The 26,083-nt window shown below is 41.8% G+C and overlaps 2 protein-coding genes across 2 annotated transcripts; one reads left to right on the top strand and one right to left on the bottom strand.

Moving 5' to 3' along the window:
* The first annotated feature begins 826 nt into the window (after window positions 1-826).
* LOC133455177 (uncharacterized protein KIAA2026) lies at window positions 827-19,015 on the top strand. Its single transcript, XM_061734092.1, has 10 exons — window positions 827-1,219; window positions 2,459-3,116; window positions 6,143-6,343; window positions 6,442-8,009; window positions 8,142-8,203; window positions 8,319-8,408; window positions 8,523-8,638; window positions 8,787-8,983; window positions 12,548-14,488; window positions 16,034-19,015. The coding sequence occupies exons 2-10, from the start codon at window positions 2,692-2,694 to the stop codon at window positions 17,983-17,985; spliced, it is 6,552 nt and encodes a 2,183-aa protein (XP_061590076.1). The 5' UTR covers window positions 827-1,219; window positions 2,459-2,691; the 3' UTR covers window positions 17,986-19,015.
* Window positions 18,335-21,398, bottom strand: mlana (melan-A). The gene is made up of 6 exons (XM_061734093.1): window positions 21,330-21,398; window positions 21,120-21,223; window positions 20,237-20,329; window positions 19,939-20,035; window positions 19,562-19,669; window positions 18,335-19,020 (listed from the first exon to the last, which is right to left on the bottom strand). Exons 1-6 carry the CDS (start codon window positions 21,357-21,359, stop codon window positions 18,952-18,954), a joined length of 501 nt encoding a protein of 166 aa, XP_061590077.1. The 5' UTR covers window positions 21,360-21,398; the 3' UTR covers window positions 18,335-18,951.
* Window positions 21,399-26,083: the final 4,685 nt, after the last annotated feature.

Below are 26,083 nucleotides of genomic sequence, written 5' to 3'. Positions count from 1 at the left end.
TATTTATAATATATTACAACTTTATTCTCGTAATATTACGACTTTATTCTCGTAATATTATGACTTTATTCTCATAATTTTACGACTTTATTCTCATTACATTATGACTTTATTCTCATAATTTCCTTTTTTTGTTTTTTTGTTTGGCCCTAAACTCCGTCGTACTGTTAGCCTCCAGTAATCTTGTAATGTGTTCCAGGCTGAAGGAGCAGAATAAACAAAGGCTCTTTTGCCCAGTATATAAAAAAAAATCCAACATGCATGATTATAATAAGCAAAAAGTGATTGTGTATTTTAATTTGCAATGGACCCTGAACACCCTGTTCTCCCCCTCCCATCTGGCAAAGATACCAAGAAAACAAGAACTAACAGACTGAAAAACAGCTTCTTTTCCACAGGCTGTGAAAGCCATCTAGCGGCCATAGTGGGAGTTTATTTTCCTTGTGCCTTTTCAACCCCCAAAACGCTATAGCTTTTTAAGTAATATATTAAAATTAAAATTCAAATGGCACTGGTTAATTGCCATGCATATTAATCGTATGTGGTCAATCCTTTTATTTTTGCTATTTTCTCTCTCCATTTTTCTTGATAGTTGTCTGTCTCCTTGTGATAATCTGTCTTCCACAGACGGACATTGATTGATATTTAAAAAAAAATCCAACATGCATGATTATAATTAGCAAAAAGTGATTGTGCATTTTAAAGTGATTGTGCATTTTAATACATTATCAACACAACTTTGACACGGAACCAACCAGGGAGGCTTGCAGCACCAGGCTGCCCCCAGCTCGCCGGGTGGAAGTGCAGCATCTCCGGGAGGTGAGCTGGACCAGCAGTAGCAGCAGCAGCAGCAGCCGCCGGGCAGCGCTCCTTTGTGTCCTCACCGCGTTCAGAAAACGCGGTGCAAATCTGTGCTCTGAAGTGAAAGTATACATTTGACGGCTTGACAACCTGTCTTCAACCGGATAGCAAGAGTGATCATTACGATAGTGAAGTGTTTTAAGCAGCCGCCGTTTCTACTCGGGCCGTCCTGCTGCCACTGACATCACTCCGTGCGATGACGACATGATAAACCTGCGTAACTTTTGCTCGCCTCAACATTAAATTGGGACAAAATTATCCAGTATGGACAGCGAGCGCAGCAACTGCAGGCCTCAAATCGGAGACAAAAGCCCGCGGAGCCGCTAGCAGACGTCCGTGGCTGCTACAGCTCGCTCAGGTAACGCACGTCGGGACCAAAGCAAAGCCGCGGCTGGTCACTTTGATCCGCGGCTCGTTTCCCCGACGACCCGAACGATCAAAGGCGCCGCGCGATCAAAGCGCCGCGCCGCGGGAGTCTCCCAGCATGACGCAATGAAGTTTGTTGACTCGGGTGTTGCAGGTTTGAATTGGCCTGAGCTAACTCGCTGGAGCTAATCCGAGCTAACTAGCTGTTTTAATCCAAAGGAGAAAAAAGGAAAGTTTGTAAAGATCTGCGAGTTGGAGGAAGTTTAACAGCTCGTGGTTTTGAACCCCATCACATGTATCTTATCATGTGTTTGCAATAACGTGACCTGTATCAACAACTTGCCTCAGAGTGGGGATTTTATTAGGATCTGTGTGGGAAAACATGACTACGAAACGTTTGTTTATCCAGATCTAGCTTCCATTCAAACTTTGTAGGAGTGTTATTTGAATTCAAAGTTTGACTTAAGTGACACCTGTTAACCACCTCAGGTGCCTGTGCCGTGGATCGGGAGCAGGGGCGAAAATCCCGGGGGGGACAGGGGGGACAAGTCCCCCCCATTAGTAAAGCTGTCCCCCCCTAGAATAATTTGAGACAGAATTAATAATTTTGGAACAATGCAGTAGTATTTAGTAGTGATGCACCAAAATGAAAATTTGTGGCCGAAACCGAAATCGAAAATAATAATAAACAGTAAAATCTCATTACACTTAAAACAGGACTCATCACTGGAAAAAAACAACAATTTTCACCTGTTTCAAGTAAATTTTCACTTGAAATAAGTAGAAAAATCTGCCAGTGGAACAAGATTTATCTTCTTATTACAAGCAAAAAATCTTGTTCCACTGGCAGATTTTTCTACTTATTTTAAGTGAAAGTCTACTTGAAACAAGTGAAAATTGTTGTTTTTTCCAGTGATGAGTCTTGTTTTAAGTGTAATGAGATTTTTTTTAACTAAAAATTAGACATTTTAACTAGAAATAAGACGGATATTCTTGTTAAGATTTTGGGTTTTTGCAGTGTATTATGTCAGATGTGCTGTATTATTGTCACCTTCCACCTAATACCATTGTTTTGTATTGCTCTAAGAAAGGTCTTCTGCCTGTTTGCGAGATAGAGATGAAAATGTCAAAATGCTGTATTAAAGGAAGGCTAAAACTTGTATTCCTTGTCCCCCACTGGATTTATTCTCTAAAATTTTACTGTTTATTGTCCCCCCCAACTATGAAACAGGATTTTCGCCCCTGATCGGGAGGATAAGACGGACAGAACCACGGGGGAGCTCACTGTGACTGGCCACAGTCACCACATCTGCAGCACACTGGTGTTACGTCTGCACGGTGCAAATGGGTGAGCAACAGCTGTAAAGACATCTTAATATCTGAAGAGGGACTGAGTTATGTGAAGCCAAGAGTGGAGTAGCTTTACATTGTCCTGGTGACCACCTTGCTCCAAACAACACTGGCATGTCACAGTTCTCAAACAGTGACCTCTTGCTGTCTGAGGTCTGCATTTCCACCAACAGCAATAATTCTGAGGATGATATGAGCTACGAGGTTCAGCAAGCTTATAGGATATTCTCTGGCCTTCTGCTGGACAAGCACAAAGGGATCACCAGCCCATTCGTTCATCCCAACGGCCACCATGAGGTCCAGCGTGGTACCGGGGGAGTCCAGGGTCGGATTCAGTCACAACTCAGGCAGTCCATGTGCCTGCAGAGGATAGAGGAGAAGTTTATGAACAAGGAATATGAGACCATCACGGAGTTTGTTGCCGACTTCAGGCTGATGTTGGAGAACTGTTACCGCTACCACGGTGTGGACCACTGGATTTCCAAACAGGGTCAAAAGCTAGAAATCATGCTGGAGCAGAAGCTTACGTTGCTGTCCAGGTAAAGGTCAATTATTTAGATTGTTGAACTACAAGACTAAATAAAAGATACACTGAATTAATTGAAGAGCTACATGAATGTGTGTGTGAATGGATGAAAAAGATAAGATAAGTAGATGCAGTCTATTTACCAAATAAGATTGTTTTGCTGAAAAAGTCATTTAAATGTATTGTTTGTTTACATTATTTATTTTAATAATATAATCAAGGTTGTTCCAAGCTGGGTTTGTGTAGCATATGTTCACTGCCTGGCCAAAAAATAAAAGCATTGTCAGACCACCTATAGCTTTGATCCACAAGTACTGGCAGTATTTTTCAGTATCAGATATTTTTTATTTATTTTTTCTGTCATCCAGACTTGTGTTAAATTTTCATTAAGCTCTTGTATTGATGATGTGAGGGTTAGGCCTTTACATAAAGCCTTCTTCAGCACTTCCCAAATGTTTTTCCTGGGATTAAACTCTTTCAACATCTGAGGCTGATGGATCCTGATATCTTATTAGAATATGTTTATGCCGTAAAGAAAAAATAAATCAGTTGAGGACTTAACCTTGTCAATGAGAATTGTTACAACCAAAAACGTAATAATGGCCAATAACGTAATAACTGCCAATAACGTAATAATTTTGGCCATTTCAAATGTAATAAGGCCAATAGTGTAATATTGTGCCAATAATGTAATAAAACTTTTGAGCCAATAACGTAATAACTTTTTGCCGATAATGTAATAAGGCATTACATTATTGGCTGGTTATTACGTTATTGGCCTGGTATTAAAAAATTATTACAAAATTATTACATTATCAGCAAAAAGTTATTACATTATTGACTCAAAAGTTTTATTACATTATTGGCACATTATTACACTATTGGCTTTATTACATTTGAAATGGCCAAAATTATTACATTATTGGCAGTTATTACGTTATTGGCCGTTATTACGTTTTTGGTTGTAACAAGAATATTGAGGTAGGTAGCTGGCTTAATGTTTCTTACTTTGGGCTACATAATATTACTCAGGCAATATCTAACCAAGTGAAGCCACCTCAGATAACAGTGCTCCTGTGGGCTTGCACATTAAAGGCATGGTGGATGCATCTCTTCATCTGGCACTCTTCTTAACTTGATGTGCCTGTCACTCTGGAATGGTGCAAATGTGGATTCTTACATTATCCCAGAGTCTTCTTTAAGGCCACACAGTAGTTTAGTTCCGATACGTTGTTTTCTTTGCATTACGCATGTGAAAGATTGATATGAGTTTGGCTGTTGATTTTTAATTTGATTTCACAGAACGTTTTGATCATTTCAGAGCACAAATCATTCAAGACCTTGTAGTGACTATATTCTTGATAGTGGTAATGAATGATGGTTCATTACCACTCTTCCAGGTTTTAATACTGCATTTGACAGTTTCAGTCGCATCAGCATCACTTTGTTGTGCTTACTTGCAGACTAGTAATTTGACCTGTCTTTAACATGATTTCCACCAGCACCAGATGTGTATTGTGAGATGGTTATTTAAAGCCCAAGAAGCTACGAGCTGCATCCGTTAACGTTGAATAACTTATTGTCAGCTGAAATGTGTTAATTATTTCATGGAAGCTCTTACTTGTTTGTTTACACAAGTTCAGTTGGTGGCTATTTATTTATTTTGACCAGGCTGTGTATTTTCCCTGCATTGATTGTGCTAAATAGCAAGAGATATTTCTGATAATGAAAGGTAATGAAATAAGATCTGTTCTGGTAGAGTTTTTCTAAAAACAAACGTTTAATTAAAAAAAAAAAAAGCTTTTTCTTTTGAGGAAACATCTCTTTTGCCTTGGGTGACAATAACTCCTCACGTTTTTTTTATTTGTTTTTTTAGTGTGTGTGTGTGTGTGTGTGTGTGTGTGTGTGTGTGTGTGTGTGTGTGTGTGTGTCCGTCTTTGTGTGCGTGTGTGAGCTTCCTGATAATCTGTCAAAAACCAGACACCAGGAAAAAAGCAGCGTGACCTTTTGCACAAGCAAAATTTTCAACTCATGTATTTTCTGTTCACACAGCTGAGGAGGTGTAATAAGTTGATTACCTAATAATTTGATGAAAAATATGGTGGTGGGCTCTCATTTTCCGTGGCTATTTCTCGAGCCATGTCTGTCTAATTTTATACTATGAGTTGTTGTATGTACAGATTTCAGATTTTTTTAGATTGTTGCTGGTGATTGTCGCGAAGCCTCTGACAATCACCAACAACAAGTTCTCAACAAAATGAGCTAATGAAAAATTTAATCTGAAATAAACTTGGTATTTGCTCTGCTGAAATAGTTTACCATCAGAAAGGAAGGTGTTAAATGACAGTGGGTACTGTATCTCTACTTCCTTGTTATTTGATCATTTAAAACTATCCGTAAGGTGAACTTAATGCAAATTCTGAAGCTATATGGGGGGAAAAAATAGTGTTCACTTGTTCTGCCGTTTGCTGTCAAGTCCAAGAAAGGATGGTTAACAATTTTTAAAAGTTTTTTTGTGATCTTTCCATTCAGGTGTCATCTTTTAAAAATCAGTGCAATCATTGTTTTAATAGAGTTAGAATTACTTATGTATTATTCTGTGATTTGCGTAGTTTCGTGTAGCAGCTTACAGTCAATTGAAAAAGAAAGTAGATCTACTTTCTTCAAGCTTTAGCACTTTTTTTAACTTATTTTGCAACATTTCAAAGTATGACAAGACGAGACAAAAACAAAACAGACCACAGTAAAGGTACAGAAAAATTAAAAAGGGGTTAGAATGGAAAAGTTCAGGTAGGAGGTAGGAGTGAGTGGTGTGACAAGGGGGTGTGTTATGAGTGTTAAAAGACTTCATTCAAGAAGAAGAATAATGATGATACAATTATAATTTTAAGGATGTTATATTAAAACTGATATTAAGAAAAAGTTGAAAGCGTGATAATATTAACACAATACTTTACAAGCCTAGTTAAACTAGTTGTTTGCATCTACTCTGAAGTCACTTCAATTATGTCTGCAATTTTTATTTTTGTGATGATCTAGGACATTGCGAGAGAAGACAACCCTGGCTGTGACGTCTAAAGGGCATTTTGGTGTTGAGGACGAGCGGAGCCCATGGGGAACGTCCACGAGGAGGAGACTGGCACCCCGTAGCCTAACTACAATCACCGTCGGTGGACATGAGTCTGTCATGGTACAGGCACTACGCATGGAAGAACAACAGAGGGCCAAGGAGGAGAAGAGGTAATTCAGTGTTTTAAAGTAACAAGTAGGTATTTTTTTCAATTTGCTGCTAAAGTTTTATCTGGGGCTAAAATTTGATGTTTGTCCTTCATTTTCAGACAACGTGAACTCGAGAAGAAAGAGGCAGAAGAAATGTCAGCCAAGGAACTGGAAGAGTGGGAGCAGAGTTTACTGTCTCAGGCATCCCCCCACACGGTGGACACCCTTTGGGAACTCCCTGCTATCGGGCACTTTCTCTGTCTAGCTCAGACTGCCCTTAACCTCCCTGAGATAGTATTTCTCGAGCTGGAGCGTTGTTTGCTGATGCCACGATGCAGCCAGCTCCTCTCCAAAATCATGTCTTCCCTACTGTCACCCCCTCAGCGGAGAGCGACTGTGCACCAACGGCCTGCGTTGCCCTATCGTCGCTGGGAGTCTGAGCTGAGGCAGCGTGTCATGGGTTGGTATCGAGCTGTCGGAGCTTCCCATGATCAACCCCGGCGGGCTGAGCAGCTAGGACTTTCCCACCAGTTTTTCAGAATACTGGGAGAGGTGAGTCCTTTGGAGGACAAACCCTTTCATCTGCTGCCCTTCTACCAGCGGGCTTGGATTTTGAAGGGGCTGTGTGACCATGTGTATGAGACGCAGAAGGATGTGCAACACGCTGTGCTGGCCCAGCCCATCCATGAATGTCGAGAGTCTATTTTGGGCTATGACAGCAAAGAGAATGCCTATATACATTTCCCGCATTTCTGTGGGGCAGACCTGAGAATCTATTGTCAGAGCCCCAGCACACCGCCATCATTTCCGTTTCCATCTATTCTGGTGAAAAGTGAAAAAAGGACAGCGGGTGATACTATGAAGGGAATAAAGAATGAGAGGGTTAAAAAAAAAAGAGAATCTGAAGATTTAGGAAACAAGACAACAGGGACACTAGAGGTTTTCAAAAATGAGAACATAGAAATAGATAAAAACAGGTTTCATTTGTGGTCACTGATGACAGAGGAGGCATCTGAGTCAAGTTCTTCTGATGGAGACTCATGCAAAGACTCGAAATCTGACTTAAAAGCACATTCTAACTTCTTATCTCCCACACATAATAGTCTTTTGGGAGGACGGGGTGTGAACATTAATGTGAAGAAAGAAATTTCTGATGAAGAGCAAGGATCCAAGGAGGAGTGGGGCTTCTCATTGGGTTCGGAGCGTGCCATTAAACCAGAAACGGATCTCTTTCTGAATGTAGGGGAGCACAGCTACACAGGTCGGTCGCCTGCTCACTCAGGAAATCTAGGCTTCCCAGTTAGACCTCTGGGACTCAAAACGGAGGTGAGTCCCACTCAGGGAAACCAACCATTTCCCTGTTTGGAATGTTTTGGGAGCAAAACTAGTAATGTTAAGTCAGCAGGGCAAGCCTGCTGCTGCGGCAGAGCTGGACAAGCAGCGGCGTCGTCCTTACAGAACACTCAGAACTCAAGCGAAGAGAGGATGAATAACCAAATCTGGACTAAAAAAAGAAAGCGGAAGGAAAAGCATAAGACGGAACAGCCTCTAAGGGAGAGAACAGAACACCAGCGCCTGCAGCAGGGGGGCAGGATGAGGCTTTCTCCGTCTGAGGCTGCCAGGTCTACAGTTCTTAAGGTTGCCACAACAATCAAGAAAGAGGGAAAAAAGAGCAAGTGTAAAATTGGTGAGAAAATGTTCAATATTGATTCAAATTCCTCGGTTCCTTTTATTATGGTTTCACCCCCACCCTCACAAAAAAAAAAATGATGTCATGGTTAAATTGCATATCATGCACTATTGCATATCTTATTGACAGGGAAAAAGCCTGAATCTTCAAAGAAAATTAAAGAGGAGTCTCCATCTGAGCCATCTTTTAAGGTAGTCACTTTGTATTATGCATGTCATTGAATGGCCTTTTTAAGAAATAGTTAAAAAAGTTTGTAATAATGATATAACCCTTTGTACACTTGTCTTTTCTTTTCATCCGATACAGTTGGTTTGTACAAGTCTTGAGGAACTGCGAGAGCTGATCAGTAAGATAGAGGATGAGCTGGATGACTTGGAAAGCACGGAAAAGAAATTGGTTGGTGCCAGTTGTTTCTGTCAAGAGGTCCAGAGAGAACAGTGTTCATTTCACACATTTCAATGCTGGTGATTTCCTTCCTTTTCCTCCCGTCCTCCATGTTTTAACTGACAGGGTCGGTGGTACTGCAGGAGAGAGGCAGTAAAAGAGCTCCATAGCACTCTAATTAGGCTTCTAAATGAGCTTTTACCCTGGGAACCCAAACTTGTCAAGGCCTACCAAAGGAACAGGTATGACATTTAGTGAAAAGTTAAATAAAAAGTTCATCAATATCAATATTAACTGTCAAATATTTGTTCTGAAAAGAATAAAGCACACAAACTTCATGTAAATACATCATCTTTGTTAAGATCTATGTATCTTTTGCTTCTGCAACAGACTTCGTTTGAAAAAGGAGTTTGATGATTTCAAGAAGCACCCAGAGTACAATAACTTTGTTCGTGAGGACTGCGTATCATCATCATCATCAGATGATGATTGCGATGAAGAAGAGATGGATGTGGACACGCATCATTGTGGAGGATTAGAAGAGGAGGACCAGGACCATATTGTTCCTAGGGGCCTTTGGAGTGGAGGTAAATCAATTAGACTAGAATGAGTGTAACATTCGGATTTTGGTTGCTATAATGGGTAATATAAATCATATCTCTGAGAAGTAGTGCAAGAAAGTTACATTGTCATGAGTAGAGAAACAGACATAGTGACCGAACCATCACTCTCCAACATATCTAAGTTTTTTATTTGCTCATTTAAAGAGGGTTCAATTCAGTTCTGTTTAGTACAATTCAGTTATACTTTATTAATCCCAAAATTCAAATTATGTGTTAGAGCAGCGGTTCCCAAACTTTTTTAGTCGCGCACCCCCTTCTATGTCTCAACCCGGTTGACGCACCCCGATCCCCCACCCCTTAAAAAAAAACGCAACAAGCTTTATTATAGCCATATTAGAGTCGCCATGTTTATTCATGCTAAAATGACCAGAACACACATATAACATAATAATCACAATCACAACAATGCTCTCGCATTTAAATTAAACTGAAACACTCTAACACAGTTCCAATATAATGAAACAAAGTTATGCGCAGGCTTCCACTTTTAAGAGTCTCTCTCATGGAAGGTGCGTTCCTAAACCTGAATTGCGCACATGAGATGAGGTCTCTCCTTGTCCTCCATTTGCACAAATTGATGAAACCAAAACAAACTAAGCAAACGTAATTCATTTGGTAGATATAGTCCAGTTACTACAGAATAGCCTACAGTTCAGTTGAATGGCCTAACGTTACACCCCCCGAAAAAGTGTCGGGTCTGACACATCCACAGCATTAATTATGCAGGGCAGGCTGCGAGAGTGCGCATGGGTTTTATTATAATTTACACATTCACCGGCTAGAAACAACAACAATCAAACAACAACAACCATTATTCATTGCATTATTACATTTGTGGGAAGTTATTACAACATTGAAAGTTGAAGATTTTCACTTCCCCACAAACGTAATAAATCTCTACAAACGTAATAGTTATTACATTTGTGGGAAATCACGTGTTACGTTTGTAGTAGGCAGCGACTATTACGTTTGTGGGAAATGTATTACATTTGCAGGATTATTACATTAAAAGCTGCATATTTTTATTACGTTTGTGGTTTATTACGTTTGTGGGCATTATTACATTGGCGGGCGTTACATACGTGCATTTTGAATAACCTGCATTTATTTATTCATTAAAATTACAGTTTTTGATTTAAAATTTTACAAAGGAAATGTTTATTTACACATCTTTATTGTGTGAAAAAAAAATTTTTTATCAGACCGCCATTACATTTTTCATCTCGCACACCCCCTAGAGGCAGCTTGCGCACCCCTGGGGGTGCGCGCACCACACTTTGGGAATCCCTGTGTTAGAGTAACTGCCATTATTTAAGTCTCTTTAAAGAGTCCTTACAGATGGTTATAGGTGTGGGCAGGAAGTATATCCTGTAGCTTGTCTGTGTTGCAGTGGATATTTGTGGCTGCTTCTGACTGAAAACACACACCTTGAACCACTGTTATTAAGAGGATGCCCAGTGTTCTCCATTATGTATCTTACTTTATGAAGCATCCTTCTATCCTGCTATTCCCTTAATAGATGACTTTAAAAGAGATTGCACTCTCCACAACATACATACAGAGGATATGCAACATCTTGCTGCAGACATTCAAGGACTTTAGTTTCCTCATTAAATGCAGGATGCTCTGTCCCTTTTTATAAACAGCATTGCAGTTTGGTCTCCAGTCCAATCTGTTGTCCAGGTGTACACAGAGGTACTCATACTCCTCCATCACCTCTTCTTCATCTCCCAAATAGGGTTAGACTTATTCCTGATCCTTCTGAAACTCCCAGTTATCTCCTTGGTCTTGTTCATCTTCAAGATTACATGATTGTTCCCACATCATGCCTCAAAACAGTATACCAATTTTCTGTACTCAGTCTCCCATCCATCACGGAGTCTTCTGATAATTTTGGCAGGTTACTGGACTCTGACTTATACTGGAAGCCTGAGGTGTACATAGTGAAGAGAAATGGTGAAAGTACTTTTATCTGAGGTGCTCATGGGCTGCTGACCAACTTATCAGACTCGGTACATAATATGGATGAAAACTTCAAGCTAACAGTTCAATATCTGGGCTGCACAAACTCAGTTTAACACTAGCATGTCCTTTTGTTACACCATCAATGGTGGAAAAACACTGCAGTTTGACTGCTCTTACTGTGTCTGCTCTTCTTCAAATGTATCTGTTCATTATGACTGAAAGCCAGTAAAACAATAATGGGGTCCTGTATGTGTTCCTGCTGCCTCATAGCAAGAATGGTTTATGGAAGACATCTCCTTTTCAATTTATTGGGGATTTAGGGTCTCAATTAGGGCATTATTTGACCTTTAAAAAAACATGATCAGCAGTTTTTACATGTAAACAACTCCTGTTGCCACGGTTACTTATCATAACAGGTGGTAAAAAGTGTCTGAAGTAACTGCAGAAATCCCCCAAGCAGCACAGGATCCAAACTGCTACTTCTTCCGAAGCACAACTGCTATTTTTTTTTTTAATGGAAAATCTTCCAAAAATAAATGTTTGCATGAAGAAAAATGCCAAAAATTTAAACTCAAAAGGATATGTAATGCCATTGGTATGACTGGAACTACTGCAAAAAGCTGTGGTCAAGTGTTGTCAGCATGTAAGCTCAAGGATTTGAAACACACATTTAAGGGATATAATTAACTTTGTATTAAAATTTTAGGATATTTGAGAACCTTGGCAACTACAACTGGCCAGTTTTGTAACTCTGTTAAGTGAAAGATGGAAGTTAATAGAATGACTGTGTGAATAGTCAGAATGTGCAACTAAAAACAAACATTTACCTTGTATTCTTTTGTTTACGGTTTATATAAAGAAAGCTTGTTTTGACATTAAAAAAAAGTTAACCTGAATTGTTCCAAAAAAAGCAGGCTGTGTTTTTATATATTTATTACCTTATCAAACCGTCATGGAATTTTTAAAATCAGTATCTCTATTTGTTGTTCATTTCATTTCATTTTCATTTTGTTCTTTATTTCATTCAAAAAACAAAACAATTTAATACAAACACAAATACAAATGTTCCTAACTTATGAATGAAAAGGGAGCAGAAAGAAGAAGAATCTTATCTGATCTGCCCCTTTCACAAATAACATAAATTAATAATAATTAAAAAAACAAAAAACTAAGTGAATAAAAACAACTAAAATAAAATTAAAATAACATTAAATAAAATTACCACCGCCTACGGGTATGTCAATCAAACTCAACATTTTTCGTTATATTTCCTTAACATACAGGTTTTAATTGTTCTTTTAAATGTAATGTTTGATTTGGATTCTTTGTTTTCTTTGTTCAGATTGTTCCATAAATTGATTCCTTTCACAGAAACACAACGTTCCATCAATTTTGTCCTGCATCTTGGTTTTATAAAAATCTCTGTTCCTTTTATGTTATACTTGCTTTTTCTTTTTTCAAATCTTTTCTGAATGTTGATTGGTTGATTGGTTGTTGAGACATGAATGGGTACTAGTGTTGCAAATCTGTTAATGTCTACTATTCTCTATGTTATGTTTTCAGCAAACACCAGGGAGTTGAATGCTGAGTCAGCTGCAGAGAAAACTGTGACCTACGTACCTCAGAACCACCTAAAACACAGCCCAGAGAGCGCTAAGATTACTTTTGCTGATTTGAGGGGAGAATCAACATCGGAACTGAGCCCAACAAAGCAATCTCAAGATTTGGCATGGACGTCGAGGATGTCAGCTCATACGTCAGTGTCGCCCACACGTGCTGTCCCTCACCCCAACAGTGGACTACCCAAGGGCTACACACCCATCCCCACCCTGCTGGCCAAGAGTGTGGGGAACAAAGTGACCTTGATGAAAAGACCGACTGATTTTGCAGATGTGTCCAGCGCAGATGGACAGACGAAAGGGTCTTTGGCTTCCCTACGTTCTTCTGTAGTTAACGTGTCAAAAGCTTTAAAAGCAGATTGTTCTCCATTCAGCTCCCAACAGAATTTGCAGCAAATGGCAACACAAAGGCCTCAGCAGGTGCAAGTATTTGGGTACCCCGGAACAACAACAACAGAACATCTTCTGAAAACAGCAGAAGCCAAACCATCCCAAACTGAACCAAAAAGCCCTATCCAAGTGATGTACAAAGTACCTGAGGGACTGAGTGACCTTGTAAGGAAAGATGGCAGCAGCCCCGTCAAGATTTCTGGTTACTCTGCTCTGGATCAGAACACTTCAGAGCAGGTGATGCAGCAAGTGGTGATCCTACCTTCTAACCTTCTCATTCAAAAAGCAGAAGCAAAGATGTCTCCCTCAAAACATTCTAAGGACATTCAGGTCACAGTGTCTAAAGGGGTCAGCCCTGTATGCATATCTACTGATGTGCCTGGGTTCAGCATTCCTGAGAATAAAATCCCTGTTCACCAAGTAGCTCCATTGAAGGATCCCACAACAGGGAAGACGTCTCCTTTTATTCCCCCTCATCTGCTGAAAGAAGGCCTAAACACAGTAGGATCTAAGGGGACAACCGTTTGCAGTGTTCTAGCCAGCACATCGCAAGGTAGCACGTCATCTGGTTCGAACATCACAACTCATTCCAGTGCAGTTTCTACTGAAAATGTTAAATCTACAGACCCTGGACAGGAGCTGAAGACTGTCTGTATCCGAGACTCACAGTCCATCCTAGTAAGAACTAGAGGGGGGAACACAGGCATCGTCAAAGTCCAGACTTCCTCAGATCAGAATGCAATTGGGGCCTTTCCCAGCTGTCCAGTCATTACTATATCCCCTCAGTTTAAAGCCTTTCTTGTGTCAAAGACGTCAACACCCCTCTCTTCTTCTGCTCCTTCTCAGACTCCCCCTTCCACTGTCACAGCAGTGACGGGTATCTCAGCGACCCTGCCACAGAAGCACAGTGCTTTGGTATTAACGGCCCCTTCCAATAACACAAATTCTGTTTCCACCACAGCAACAAGTAGCATTCCTGTAACAAGCATAAAACCGAGAAATGAGATTAAAACCACTTCTAATGCTTTAAGTCGAGGCTCAAGTACCTTGCCAGCTTCTGGAGTTGAAACAAAGGTTTCCCAACAGCTACAGAGAACTCATGTTGGTTTTCACGTTCCAGTTTCAAGTAGTTCTGGGGCTCCCCAAGTCCTCGCACAACAGTTAGTCACCAACACAGGTGTGAAACGTACCAATCCAGAGGAGAGATCCCCAATTACTAAATACATCCTGGTAACCCCATCTTCTTCCTCACCCTCCGCCTCAAATGTAGCCATATCAAAAGGCACAAGCCTCTCCACAAACTCAGCTTCCAGTTCAAGAGTTGTGTTCATCGGCCAGCCCGCAGCGCCATCGTGTATCAACTTCATGGGAAGCAATCCACAGCAAATGAACACCTCATCATCACCTCTAAAAACGGCATCAAGTCCATCCCAGTCTCTTCCCAGTGTCACCTCAGAGGCGTTGTCCAAGGCTAACAACATTACTCTACCCTCAGGTAGGTTTCTTTAATGTCAGCTTTTCTGTCAATAATTTATTAGTTATTTCTTCATGTGTTTTATTACAGTTGTAAAATAAAAAAAAAAATAAAAATCAGGGTGTAAGTTTGTGTTGTGGGAAATTGTTAAACTATGTTGTTCCTAATGCCTCAGCATTAAATATCTATATTAATCAAACGTAATAAAATGTACTTACGTCAACTTCACACTATATAATTGCGTTAATGAATAGGCGGGAACATTTCTAGGATATAAACTACTTTGTTTTACCGAAAAGCGCATCAATTAAAAAAGAAATAAAGGATTTAGTTACAATGACATAAATCTGTAGAGCTTTTTTAGTTGACGCATTAATATATACAGACTGAACATGCAAGATACAGTATTGACATATTTCTTGACCATTTTAAGTTTTGCTGGGTTTTTCTTGCTTTACACACACCTTAGATTGGTTTAGTTCACATGTTTGTCATCAGGCTACAGGCATTACTCCATACAAGTAGATGCAGGCTTCCAGATGGTTTATAAAAGACTAAAATGTCACGCTCTCATGTCACGCAAGTAGTCAAGGAATGGGCAAAGCAGCACTTGATGGTGCCCTGCAGAGTGATACTGAAACATTCACAATACATTGTGTGGGGTTATTGTGGAGTGGGTTTACTCCCCACAGATCCCATCAGAAGGGTTTCCATCAAGTCCTTGTTTTCTAGGCTGTATGCTTTGGGTTTCCATGTGGAAATGTGATTTTTTTCTGCTAATTTTCTTTCAGAATTGCTATATGACCCTTTGGTCTTGAATAGTATTCCAACCCCTGCACTAAAAAAAAAAAAGAAAAGAAAAACAAGTTAATACATTTAAAATGTAAATATTGACAAAGTTCATAGCTGAGGACTGAACTGGAGTATGTTGTTTATTGCTTTTAGCGACACCCATTTCAGATGCAAAAGCTTAGCCCGCACATATTTAAGCATAAAGAAAGTAAAAAACTATTATGTGCACAATAAATAGAAAACTTTGGTCCAGTGGCCCTAGTGACATGCTGTCCTCATGGTTGGCAGTCTGTGTGGTTGCTGAATCTCCTCAAAGGAGATCAAGATCTTTTGGTCTGTCCAGCAACCTTCCTTCTCCACTGAACAGTTTGGGTTTTTTCTACCAACTTCTCTTACTTTGGTGGAGGAATAGTTGACGTTCCTGCGCTCTGCAGGTCTGTAAATGGTGTGGAAGTTCTTTTTTATCCTTCCCAGATCTGTTCCTTTTCACTAACCCTGTCTCAAAGGAGCATGTGCTTCCCTCACCATCAGCTTTGAGGTCTTATAAATGAAATGTGTTTAGCTACCTGTTTTTGTACTGTATGTGTAGAGTGATTACAAAAAAAAAAAAAGATCAGTCTGAAACACTAAAAAATGAAAATCCTTTTGCTGGCACTTTATGTATGGATCAATACTCTCGACCACCCCAAAAAAGACAATGCAGTCTAAATATTGCTTTAAATATAAAGAATAATAAGTTTGAATATATGTTGACAACTATTATTGTGTTACCAGGGGTTCAAATCCAGTTGTCGGGGACAACGACTACTATTGGGCAGAATATTGGTACCCTGTCACAGTCTCCTCTGAAGGGGGTACCAGTGTCCTACTCAGGAACATGCTGTCCAACAGCCACCACCAACAACATCGGACTGGTCCCAGCAACAAATGTAATTACAATCAAAAGTTCTCCATCCCAGCTTGGCACTTGCAGTTCTTTCACCACCAGCTCTTCACTTCGAGGCATCCCATCCCTCTCCGTAAGTTCCCAGTTAAGCTGCTCCACATCCACTTCTCCTGCTGTCACCATGGCCGCAGGAAACATTAACAGGAAGGAACTTGGTACGCCTGCAAGTGTGCTGTCCAACAGTTCTCTTGCTCAGATGACCACGACGGTTGGGAGTAGCACAGTCCAAGCACCAAGCCCAAACCCGCCCCAATTAGACCGTGGTCCCTTGTATATTAAAAGTGGCATTAGTGAGGAGAAAACACCTTTCCTGTTACCTTCTCAACATACTTGTGATAAAATCCAAACCCCTTTTACCTCTACACCAACCACCTGCACCACATTCACCGCCTCAACTAGTGGCACAGTCCAGCAGAGGATCATCATCAACACCTCTGCGCCCCTCACAGCTGGAACACAAATCCTTCTTAATGGTGTGCGGTTCGTAGTCCCTCCCCAGGGTTTGGGTCCAGGAAGCCATGTTCTCATCATCTCTAGCCCTGCACAAGTGCCTACTGCCAGTTCTACTAGCACTGGAGCGTATGTATCCCCAAAAGGGGCAAGTCATGCCAGTTTAAGCCCACAAACACCAATTTTACGACAATCCACGGCTAGGCTGCCTGGTATGCCAGTTGTAAATTCTTTCCCAGCGTGCACCCCAGCAGCTGGTCCATCTTTGTTGGCAAGCACTCATCAAGTCACCCCATTCAGACTTACGGGAACACCTGTCCTGGGTTCAACGCTACCCGCCCAAAAAAATGTTATATCAGCAAATTTGAGGCTGCCATCAGCACATGCAAGTAATTTTGCATCGCCTGCTGTTAGTACACCCTCTTTGCTGTCTTCTACACTGAGTTTAGGAAGTGTACCAGCCCCAGTTTCCCCAGTGGTAAGTAGTGCGTCTGCTCTCGTTTCAGTCAAGGTAGCTGCTGGTACAGCAACTCAAGCTGAATGTTCACTCAACAAGTCGTCTGCTTTAGCATCCCCCTTGCCGGCAACTCTCTCATCATTGCCTCTATCACCATGTCTTTCAGTGGGTGCTCCTTGTAGCCCCATTATACCAGTTCCTGCACCCCTCTCCTCAACTGCAGCTTCAATAGCAACAGGGCACCAGCAGGTGATTGCAGTGGCTGCTTTTGGTTCCACTTCACAGCTCCAGCACACAGCAGTTAGCGCTGCTGCTCCCTCCCCAATTCATCCACAGGACGTAGTTGAAACAGGACTAACGAATGCATCTATCAAAAAAAATATATCAGTCATGCCACCAGTGGTTGTTGGTACACGCAGACCAATATTGCCTACTGTTGCAGTCCCACCAATTGGGTCCAGGATGCAAACACTACCCATTGCTACTGTTCCACCAATTGGAAGCACTGTCAGCACTTTTGAAACGGTTCCTGTGGCGGGTCCACCGTCATCAAGCACTGTTATAACTCCAACTCAACCGATCACATCACTGATGTCTAAAAACGCAGCTCACCCACCTGTCATATGGACCAATGAAGCACTTACAAAGCCCTCTGTGCAGACTTCAGCCTTGAGTAAGCATAGCAGTGTAACATCAAAGCTGCTCATTAGTCCTGATGGTGCTGTTTTGAGTACTTTTCAGTGCCAGGTCAATCCAGCAGAGATGATTTCCTGCCCTAAACCATTGGATGCACTGGTGATTTCGTCCAACAGTTCCACAGCACAACAAACACATGATTCCACTTCACGGCCTCCACAATCAGACACAAAATGAACCAACTGAACCAGAGCTATGTGACAGACGAACACAATTTATCAGCTGCTTAGTCTTTCCAGGGCTACAGTACTGTCTGTTGTCTGTATCAATAGCTGCTTCCATCTATAATTTGATTCAACTTACATTTTTGATACAATAAGTTTAACCCTCTGGTGAGATCTTTTTTTTTTTCTTTTAGAAACTTGGTTTGTCAAACATACTGAAACTGTGTGTTGTCTGTAATAGGTTGCTTCAGTGGAAACTACTGAGATTGTCCTAATATGAATGTTCTAGACTTTCAGAAATTAATTTCATGGCTAGTAATTTGCAACAAGTGAGAGGGCAGGGTAGATTTAATCAATTTCAAGCAGAGCCTTTGCAAATAAACTTTTCAATGCAGTTAGATACTGATTCGCAAAATAAATTGTTTATAAGTCATGATGGTAAGTTGTTCTTCTTTATGCCATTTTGAAAATACATGTGTTGGCATTCAATTTTCATATCTCTTTTTAAAACTGTACTCCTTGAAAAACTACACTTTTTTTTTAGAAATAGAAACTACTAGATACATTTTTACTACATGTTTGAGTCAATATTAATGGAGTTTTGGAGTCACATTTATTTATTTTTACCATATAGATTTTTCAAAAATATTTACTAGATACATTTTCATGGAACAAGTGTGGACAATACTGCATGGAAATAAACAATGCAACTGTCTGGAATAAGTGTTGTTTTTTAACACAATGTATCATGAATTCATTTATTGTTGTTTGTTGACATAACATTAAGTTCATAAATTGTGTTTGTAATCTTTTTTTAAAGGGAAAGACATTTTTTCCCTCTGTTAATGTATTTAGCTGTGAAGCATGAGGAACCATATGAATAGTAACATCTCATTTTACTAGTGTCATAAAGAAAAGGAAGTTCAGAGTTCATTCTTCAGTGTTTCCCATTTTTCTACCATCCGTCAGCACTCGTTCTTCAGGGGGAATAGGGAGGAGGCATTGGTCCCGAAGAAATCTTTTCATAGGCTGGAGGAGCATTAGGAACCTGAGGAAAAGCGCAACATTTATTTTATCATCAAGTTTATGACATTTTTAATGACTTGAAATGTTGACTACAGAGTTGAGAACCATATCTTTTAGATTGTGTGGATCTGATCTTTCATTTCCTAGTACCAGAAGAAAATGAAAGGTGTTATAAAGTAAAAATCCTGTGCAGCAGTTGCTCCAGTCATATAGGTAGGTTGTTAGTGAAGACACCTGTTCTAAATATACAGGCTGATCAAGAAAAATGACAGGGTTTTTACTCTATGGTACCTGGATTATCCACCTTTGCCTAGTACAAATACTTCTCTCTGGAGCGAAACATTTTTAATACCTTTACTTAGTCTGGTGACCTAATAATCTCCCTCTGGCATCCACTGCATTACTTCCACTTCACATGCTCTAGACTGTGCACAGAAATGCTCTCTGTCTCAAACTTAAGATTTCACAAGTTTAAAGTCTGCCAGTTAGCAACGTCAAAGTAAAACAGTGATTATGCCACAAAGGGGGTGTCAGACAACTCTGATCTATTAATAATACTGTACCAGTGGTCTGAAGCTGCCAAAATCAGCAAGGGCCATCTTGTTATCTGCTGAAGGTCCAGCCTCTGAGTACTGGCCTCCTGTGTAACCTGGTGAACCTGATCTTGGGCTCTGCCGATTAAGAGAAAGATGTGTGAGGGATAGTGGGAACATTTCATTTCAGAGGACAGAGGTATACTGTAAGACATTGGAGATCTGGGAACACTGAATTATGTTTAAAAATCAGGGGACTACATTTTTATGAAGCAAATTAACTGCTTTACATTTAACTTCACTTATATTTTTTTAATACCAGTACCTTGCTTGAGTAGAATACAGCATAAATTATCACAAATACAATGGGATGGATGGTTTATTTAAGTGAAATGTTGATGTCTAACCCTGATTATTTTGTAGCCACTTCTCTTCTTGAAGTACCAGCAGCCCAGGATGAGGAGGGCTGCAAGGATGACCACCAGGAGGGTGATGCCCACCGCCCTGAGATACACAAGACAGTTCAGTTCGTATTCACATCATTACTATAGAATTTGTAGTATTCGCAAATATTGCTGAATACCAGAGATTTCATATGAGAAGAAGAAATAAAAGCTATATGTTACATCCAAGGCCGTGGGTGAGGCGTTCAGGTGGCAACATAGTTTTCTTTTTTCTTTCTTTTTTTTATTTAAAGGGGCTTACTCCTCAGCTCTGACATGTCCTCTATGGCCGCTGGCAAAGTAAATGTTGAAGTCTCCACGAGGCATCTCGTTTGTGCGATTGCAAAACATCAACCTGAAAGAAAAACGACTTTAACAAAGCAACATAACAACTGCAAAACTCAGTTTAAGTTTGTACACTTTTATTAATGGCCTATTAAAAAATATCTGACTATTTGTCGGGTATGTTATTGGACATTGTGCAGAAAAAAATGTGTAAAACAGCGATTAGTAATCCTTAGCCTATCTACACAATGAATTTCCTTTGATAGATGTCCTGAACATTTCAACATTGTTTTCTATTGCGAAGTGACTGCAACACTAACATGAAATCCTTACTCCGCTTTTTAAAGAACATAAAACTGGAATTTGGGAATGTGAAACATTTGGCCACTTTAGTAAATTCCCTTTGCTTCCTAATAATCTGAAACCAGATCGATTAGAGCATAGAATGCTCTCAATACTATTTTTTTTTCTCCTGGTAATGAGATTCTTTACCTTCATAGCATCATGAAAGAGTATCTTTGGGGACTCAAATTTTGAGCAGACAGCATTTTGGCAACCCATGAAAACCCATAGATAAGTTTAATAAATTTGCTAAAACTATTCAAGGGTCACTTAACGGCCAAGATTACGAATTTGTGTGCGCAGTGAAAGCAACCATTATGAGGCAATGAGCTGCGTAATGGACAGTAAATCTGAGGCACCTGTTGCAGTAGGAAATTATTGATGGCATTTACAGATTTTGAATGTCGTTTTCTTGTGAGTTATTAAAGGCAATAATAATAATATAACTAATGATAATAAATGGCATTACTCCTATTACCTTTTCTGTGAAACAAAATTTAAGGAAAAAAAAATCTTACCAAGTTGGACACTTTGACGACAGCACTTCCTCTGCTTGCCTCCTCTGAAAGACTGGGTCCAGAGAGTTCTGTGTTACTTCACTCCACAAATATCTCACTTCAATCTGTGGGAGAGCAAAGAAGGGTAAGGGGAAAAAAAGACAAAAAAAACCCTCATGACCGTCACGGGTTAGAGACTCATGGTTAAACCCATTGAAGCGAAGTAATTACCGTGAAACCCCGGGGCCCTAAACGCAACATTTTTGTTCACTCGTGAACCTTCAGCCAACCGCTGCTGGCCTTTCATGTGAGAAATAAAGTGCATGATCATGTTTGTGTGTTTTGCACACAATCATCTACATTAAATATATACAAGGGGACCTGGTAATTTAAACACTTCAGCCACGGAAATAATACGCTTGAAAATAAATTGAAAATAATCACAATTTGAACACGTTAAGTAATACAATAATAGCTTATGATTGTGTAACAGGCAAATATATATATATTTTACTTAATACAGTCCATCATGACATTTGGTGTAGTTCAGATTCAGATTCATACGACTTTATTAATCCATTTGGGAGGTCATATACAACAACAAAGAAAGGAGAAATAAAACACCCCCCAAAACCAACACCCATATAAAAGATAAAAAGATATTGCACTGTCCTGGTTATTGCACAGTCCGGTTTGTTGTTGGTCAGACAGACTGACTGACTGACTGACCCCCCAAAGTCCCTCTGTTTTTCTGTTCTCCTTCCCCCCAGTGAGGAGTTGAAGAGTCTGATGGCACAGAGACAAAGGAGTCCCCCCAGTCATGACTGTTTACAAATGTGCTGAGCAACTTTATTTTATTTTTTCTCAAGCATAACTACAACATAAAAGGATGCTTGAAGCTGCTGATATGTATATCAATAATTAATAATCTTTGATCATCAATCCAGACAAACACAATTGGATTAATAGTATAAAGAAAGTTTATTATTTCCAAGTCTTTCTATAAACATGTTGATTATCATTTCATGGTGCAGGGTTAAAAGAATATACATTATTTATGTAAATAACGTCACCAAAAATCACTAGCAGTTAGTTGTTTCTGTTGCAGAGATAATAAGTGGAGGATGAAAAATTTGCTCTGGTCAAGAGAGATTAGTTTGTCATCAAAACAATATCTGTTGATCAAAAGCATCAGTCATCATGTACATTAGGGCACTTTTCCCACATTTCATTACATGGAAACCCAAGAGAGGTGAAGTCTAAGTAAAGCAAAATATGAGCAGAGATATTTAAACTTGCTGAGGTTTTTTATTCAGCTGACTGGGAAAAAAAGAGTAAATATGAAGGATAATAGAAAGAAAAACCACTGTAGAAACTATTGCAGTTTATCTGGTAATCAGAAGGTTGTTTGAACTCTGGGACCTCCAGTCCACATGTCACCATGCACATAGGCATGATGCTGAGCCCTGGGTTTACCTGTGATGTCACCTTTGCATTAGTACACAGTGGAGAGCCAGATATAGTTTGGTGTTGAATAAAAGCCAACATAGACAAATATGCGGGGATTGAACATAGCTTTAAGTGTAAAGTGTTCTGGGTGGTTGGTTCTGTGTGAATAATAGTGCTTCATAAATAAAGTCCAGTTACCATTTGCCCCTCCTCTTTGAAAAAGAAAAAGAAAACCCAACAAATGTTCTTGGAAAACAGTGTGTGGAGACATCAGAAAAAGGTGAACAATCTAGCAAAAAACAAAACAAACAAACAAAAATGTTACATTTAGGAGCAGAGAGGCCCCATTTTTTAACAATAAAACTTTGTGGCAGGGTGCATCATGGTTTAGGCTGCTGCTCTGTCTCAGATCTCAGATCTCAGATGACTCACAATCACTAAGAAAAAAGTGAATCCAAATTTAAACATACCGGTACATTTCAGAGAAGAATGTAGAGGCAGTAGTTTTTTAGACTAAACTTTAGGAGAGGTTTGTGATGCAATAGAAGACACTGATCTAAAAAACAAATACATAATTAATGAAATGGTTGAAAAAGAAAGATATCCTTGTTTTGTGACAATTCCTGATTTTAGCCAACAGATGTCGTGGTATGATTTGAAGAGTGTTGCTCAATCACAATACTCCAGACAATTTAGTTGTGTTGAGACTGCTAATCTGTTCATGCCTAGGGGTCATTTCAGGGGACAGCTATTCAGAAGTGATTTTCTGCTATATGCATGGGTTTGGATGCTTTCGTTGGACATTAGGTACCGGTAGCTACTTTGATGGTCACTGCTCATTCATTCAGGTGTATTGCTTCAGAAAAAAACAACCTTTTAAAGATGTTTTTGTTTCCAATTGAAAAATCTAAATCCATGCTGTCCAACTAGTAAACATATAGGAAAATGAAAATCCATCCATCCATCCATCGTCCGCCGCTTATCCGTTCCCGGGTCGCGGGGGCAGCAGCCTCAGCAGAGATGCCCAGACTTCCTTCACCCCAGACACTTCCTCCAGCTCTTCCGAGGGGAGTCCGAGGCGTTCCCAGTCCAGCCGAGAGACATAGTCTCTCCAGCGTGTCCTGGGTCTTCCCCGGGGTCTCCTCCCGGTGGGACATGCCTGGAACACCTCCCTGGGGAGGCGTCCAGGAGGCATCCGGTACAGATGCCCAAGCCACCTCAGCTGACTCCTCTCAATGTGAAGGAGCAGCGGCTCGACTCCGAGCTCCTCCCGGGTGACCAAACTCCTCACCCTATCTCTAAGGGAGCGTCCAGCCACCCTGCGGAGGAAACTCATCTCGGCCGCTTGTATCCGCAATCTCGTCCTTTCGGTCACTACACAAAGTTCATGACCATAGGTGAGGGTAGGTGCGTAGATTGACCGGTAAATCGAGAGCTTCGCCTTTCGACTCAGCTCCTTCTTCACCACGACGGTCCGGTACATCGACCGCATAACTGCAGACGCTGCACCGATCCGTCTGTCAATCTCCCGCTCCATTTCCCGGTGGAGAACCATGGCCTCGGTCTTGGAGGTGCTGATTCTCATCCCTGCCGCGTCGCACTCTGCCTCAAACCGCCCCAGCACATGCTGAAGGTCCCGGTCCGATGAAGCCAACAGAACAACGTCATCTGCAAAAAGCAGAGACGAAATCCTGTGGTTCCCAAACCGGATCCCCTCTGGCCCCTGGCTACGCCTAGAAATTCTGTCCATAAAAATTATGAACAGGACCGGTGACAAAGGGCAGCCCTGCCGGAGTCCAACATGCACCGGGAACAAGTCTGACCTACTGCCGGCAATGCGAACCAGACTCCTGCTCCGATCATACAGAGACGGGACAGCCCTTAGTAGAGGGCTGTCCGGCCTTCTCCAGATCCACAAAGCACATGTAGACTGGTTGGGCAAATTCCCATGAACCCTCGAGCACCCTGCGGAGGGTGTAGAGCTGGTCCAGTGTTCCGCGACCGGGACGAAAACCGCATTGTTCCTCCTGAATCCAAGGTTCAACTATCGGCGGTAATCTCCTCTCCAGTACCCTGGCGTAGACTTTCCCGGGGAGGCTGAGAACTGTGATCTCCCTATAGTTGGAGCACACTCTCCGGTCCCCCTTTTTAAACAGAGGGACCACCACCCCGGTTTGCCACTCCAGCGGCACTGTCCCCTTCCTCCATGCAATGTCACAGAGGCGTGTCAACCAAGACAGCCCTACGACATCCAGAGACTTGAGGTACTCAGGGCGAATCTCATCCACCCCCGGTGCCCCGCCACTGAGGAGCTTACAAACTACCTCAGTGACCTCGGCTTGGGTGATGGATGAGCACGCCTCCGAGCCCCAACTCTCTGCTTCCTCAGTGGAAGGCATGTCAGTCGGGTTGAGGAGATCCTCGAAGTATCCCTTCCACCGTCCGACGATGTCCCCAATCGAGGTCAACAGCTCCCCACCTGCACCATAAACAGTGCCGGCAGAGTACTGCTTCCCCCTTCTGAGGCGCCGAACGGTCCTCCAGAATTTCCTCGAGGCCGACCGAAAGTCTTCCTCCATGGCCTCACGGAACTCCTCCCAGACCCGGGTTTTTGCCTCCAGGACCGCCCGAGCCGCAGCTCGCTTGGCCTGCCGGTACCTATCTACTGCGTCAGGAGTCCCACAGGCTAACATAGCCCGGTAGGACTCCTTCTTCAGTCTGACGGCATCCTGTACTTCCGGTGTCCACCACTGGGTTCTAGGATTGCCGCCACGACAGGCACCGGAGACCCTGCGACCACAACTTCGAGCCGCCGCGTCGACAATGGAGGCAGAGAACATGGTCCACTCGGACTCAATGTCCTCCGCCTCCCCCGGGATCTGAGAGAAGTTCTCTTGGAGGGGGGAGTTGAAGATGTCCCTGACAGAGGGCTCAGCCAGACGTTCCCAACAGAGCCTATCATGAAGAAGAAGACATCGAGGACCGCTACGTCGCCCAGATCAGTGTCCCCGGGGCCCCTCCCTGGAGCCAGGCCTGGGGTTGGGGCTCGCTGGCGACCGCCTGGTGGCCGGGTCTTTGCCTGTGGGACCCGGCCGGGCTCAGCCCGAAACGGCGACCCTCCACTACTCTGGAGTGGAGGGTCGCCCAGGGTGAGAGGCGGCGAGCTGGTGTGGGCTTGTTTATAGCCCCTCAGCTCAGCTGCCATGTTTTGGAGTTCACCCCGATGAACGAGAGGGTCGCTTCCCTGCGCCTTCGGGTCGGGAAAAGGTCTCTCACTGTTGTTTGTGCCTACGGGCCGAACAGCAGTGCAGAGTACCCGGCCTTCTTGGGGTCCCTGGGAGGAGTACTGGATAGTGCTCCAACTGGGGACTCCATTGTTCTACTGGGGGACTTCAATGCTCACGTGGGCAATGACAGTGATACCTGGAGAGGCGTGATTGGGAGGAACGGCCTCCCCGATCTGAACCTGAGCGGTTCAAACATAAGGGTGTCCATCAGTGCACGTGGCACCAGGACACCCTAGGCCGGAGGTCAAT

Source organism: Cololabis saira, chromosome 11 (assembly GCF_033807715.1).
Source record: "Cololabis saira isolate AMF1-May2022 chromosome 11, fColSai1.1, whole genome shotgun sequence".
Taxonomy (NCBI): Eukaryota; Metazoa; Chordata; class Actinopteri; order Beloniformes; family Belonidae; genus Cololabis; species Cololabis saira.
The sequence above is the reverse complement of the archived record's forward strand: the minus strand, read 5'-3'. Positions and strand labels throughout refer to the sequence as shown.

Excerpts from the sequence above, each read along its gene's own strand:
- LOC133455177 (XM_061734092.1), top strand. The coding sequence starts at position 2,692 with ATGTCACAGTTCTCAAACAGTGACCTCTTGCTGTCTGAGGTCTGCATT. Across the intron at positions 3,117-6,142 it reads AAGCTTACGTTGCTGTCCAG|GACATTGCGAGAGAAGACAA; the intron begins GTAAAGGTCAAT and ends GTGATGATCTAG. Across the intron at positions 8,639-8,786 it reads AAGGCCTACCAAAGGAACAG|ACTTCGTTTGAAAAAGGAGT; the intron begins GTATGACATTTA and ends CTTCTGCAACAG.
- mlana (XM_061734093.1), bottom strand. The coding sequence starts at position 21,359 with ATGTTGCGTTTAGGGCCCCGGGGTTTCACG. Across the intron at positions 21,224-21,329 it reads TAGGGCCCCGGGGTTTCACG|ATTGAAGTGAGATATTTGTG; the intron begins GTAATTACTTCG and ends GCTCTCCCACAG. Across the intron at positions 20,330-21,119 it reads TCGTCAAAGTGTCCAACTTG|GTTGATGTTTTGCAATCGCA; the intron begins GTAAGATTTTTT and ends TTTTTCTTTCAG.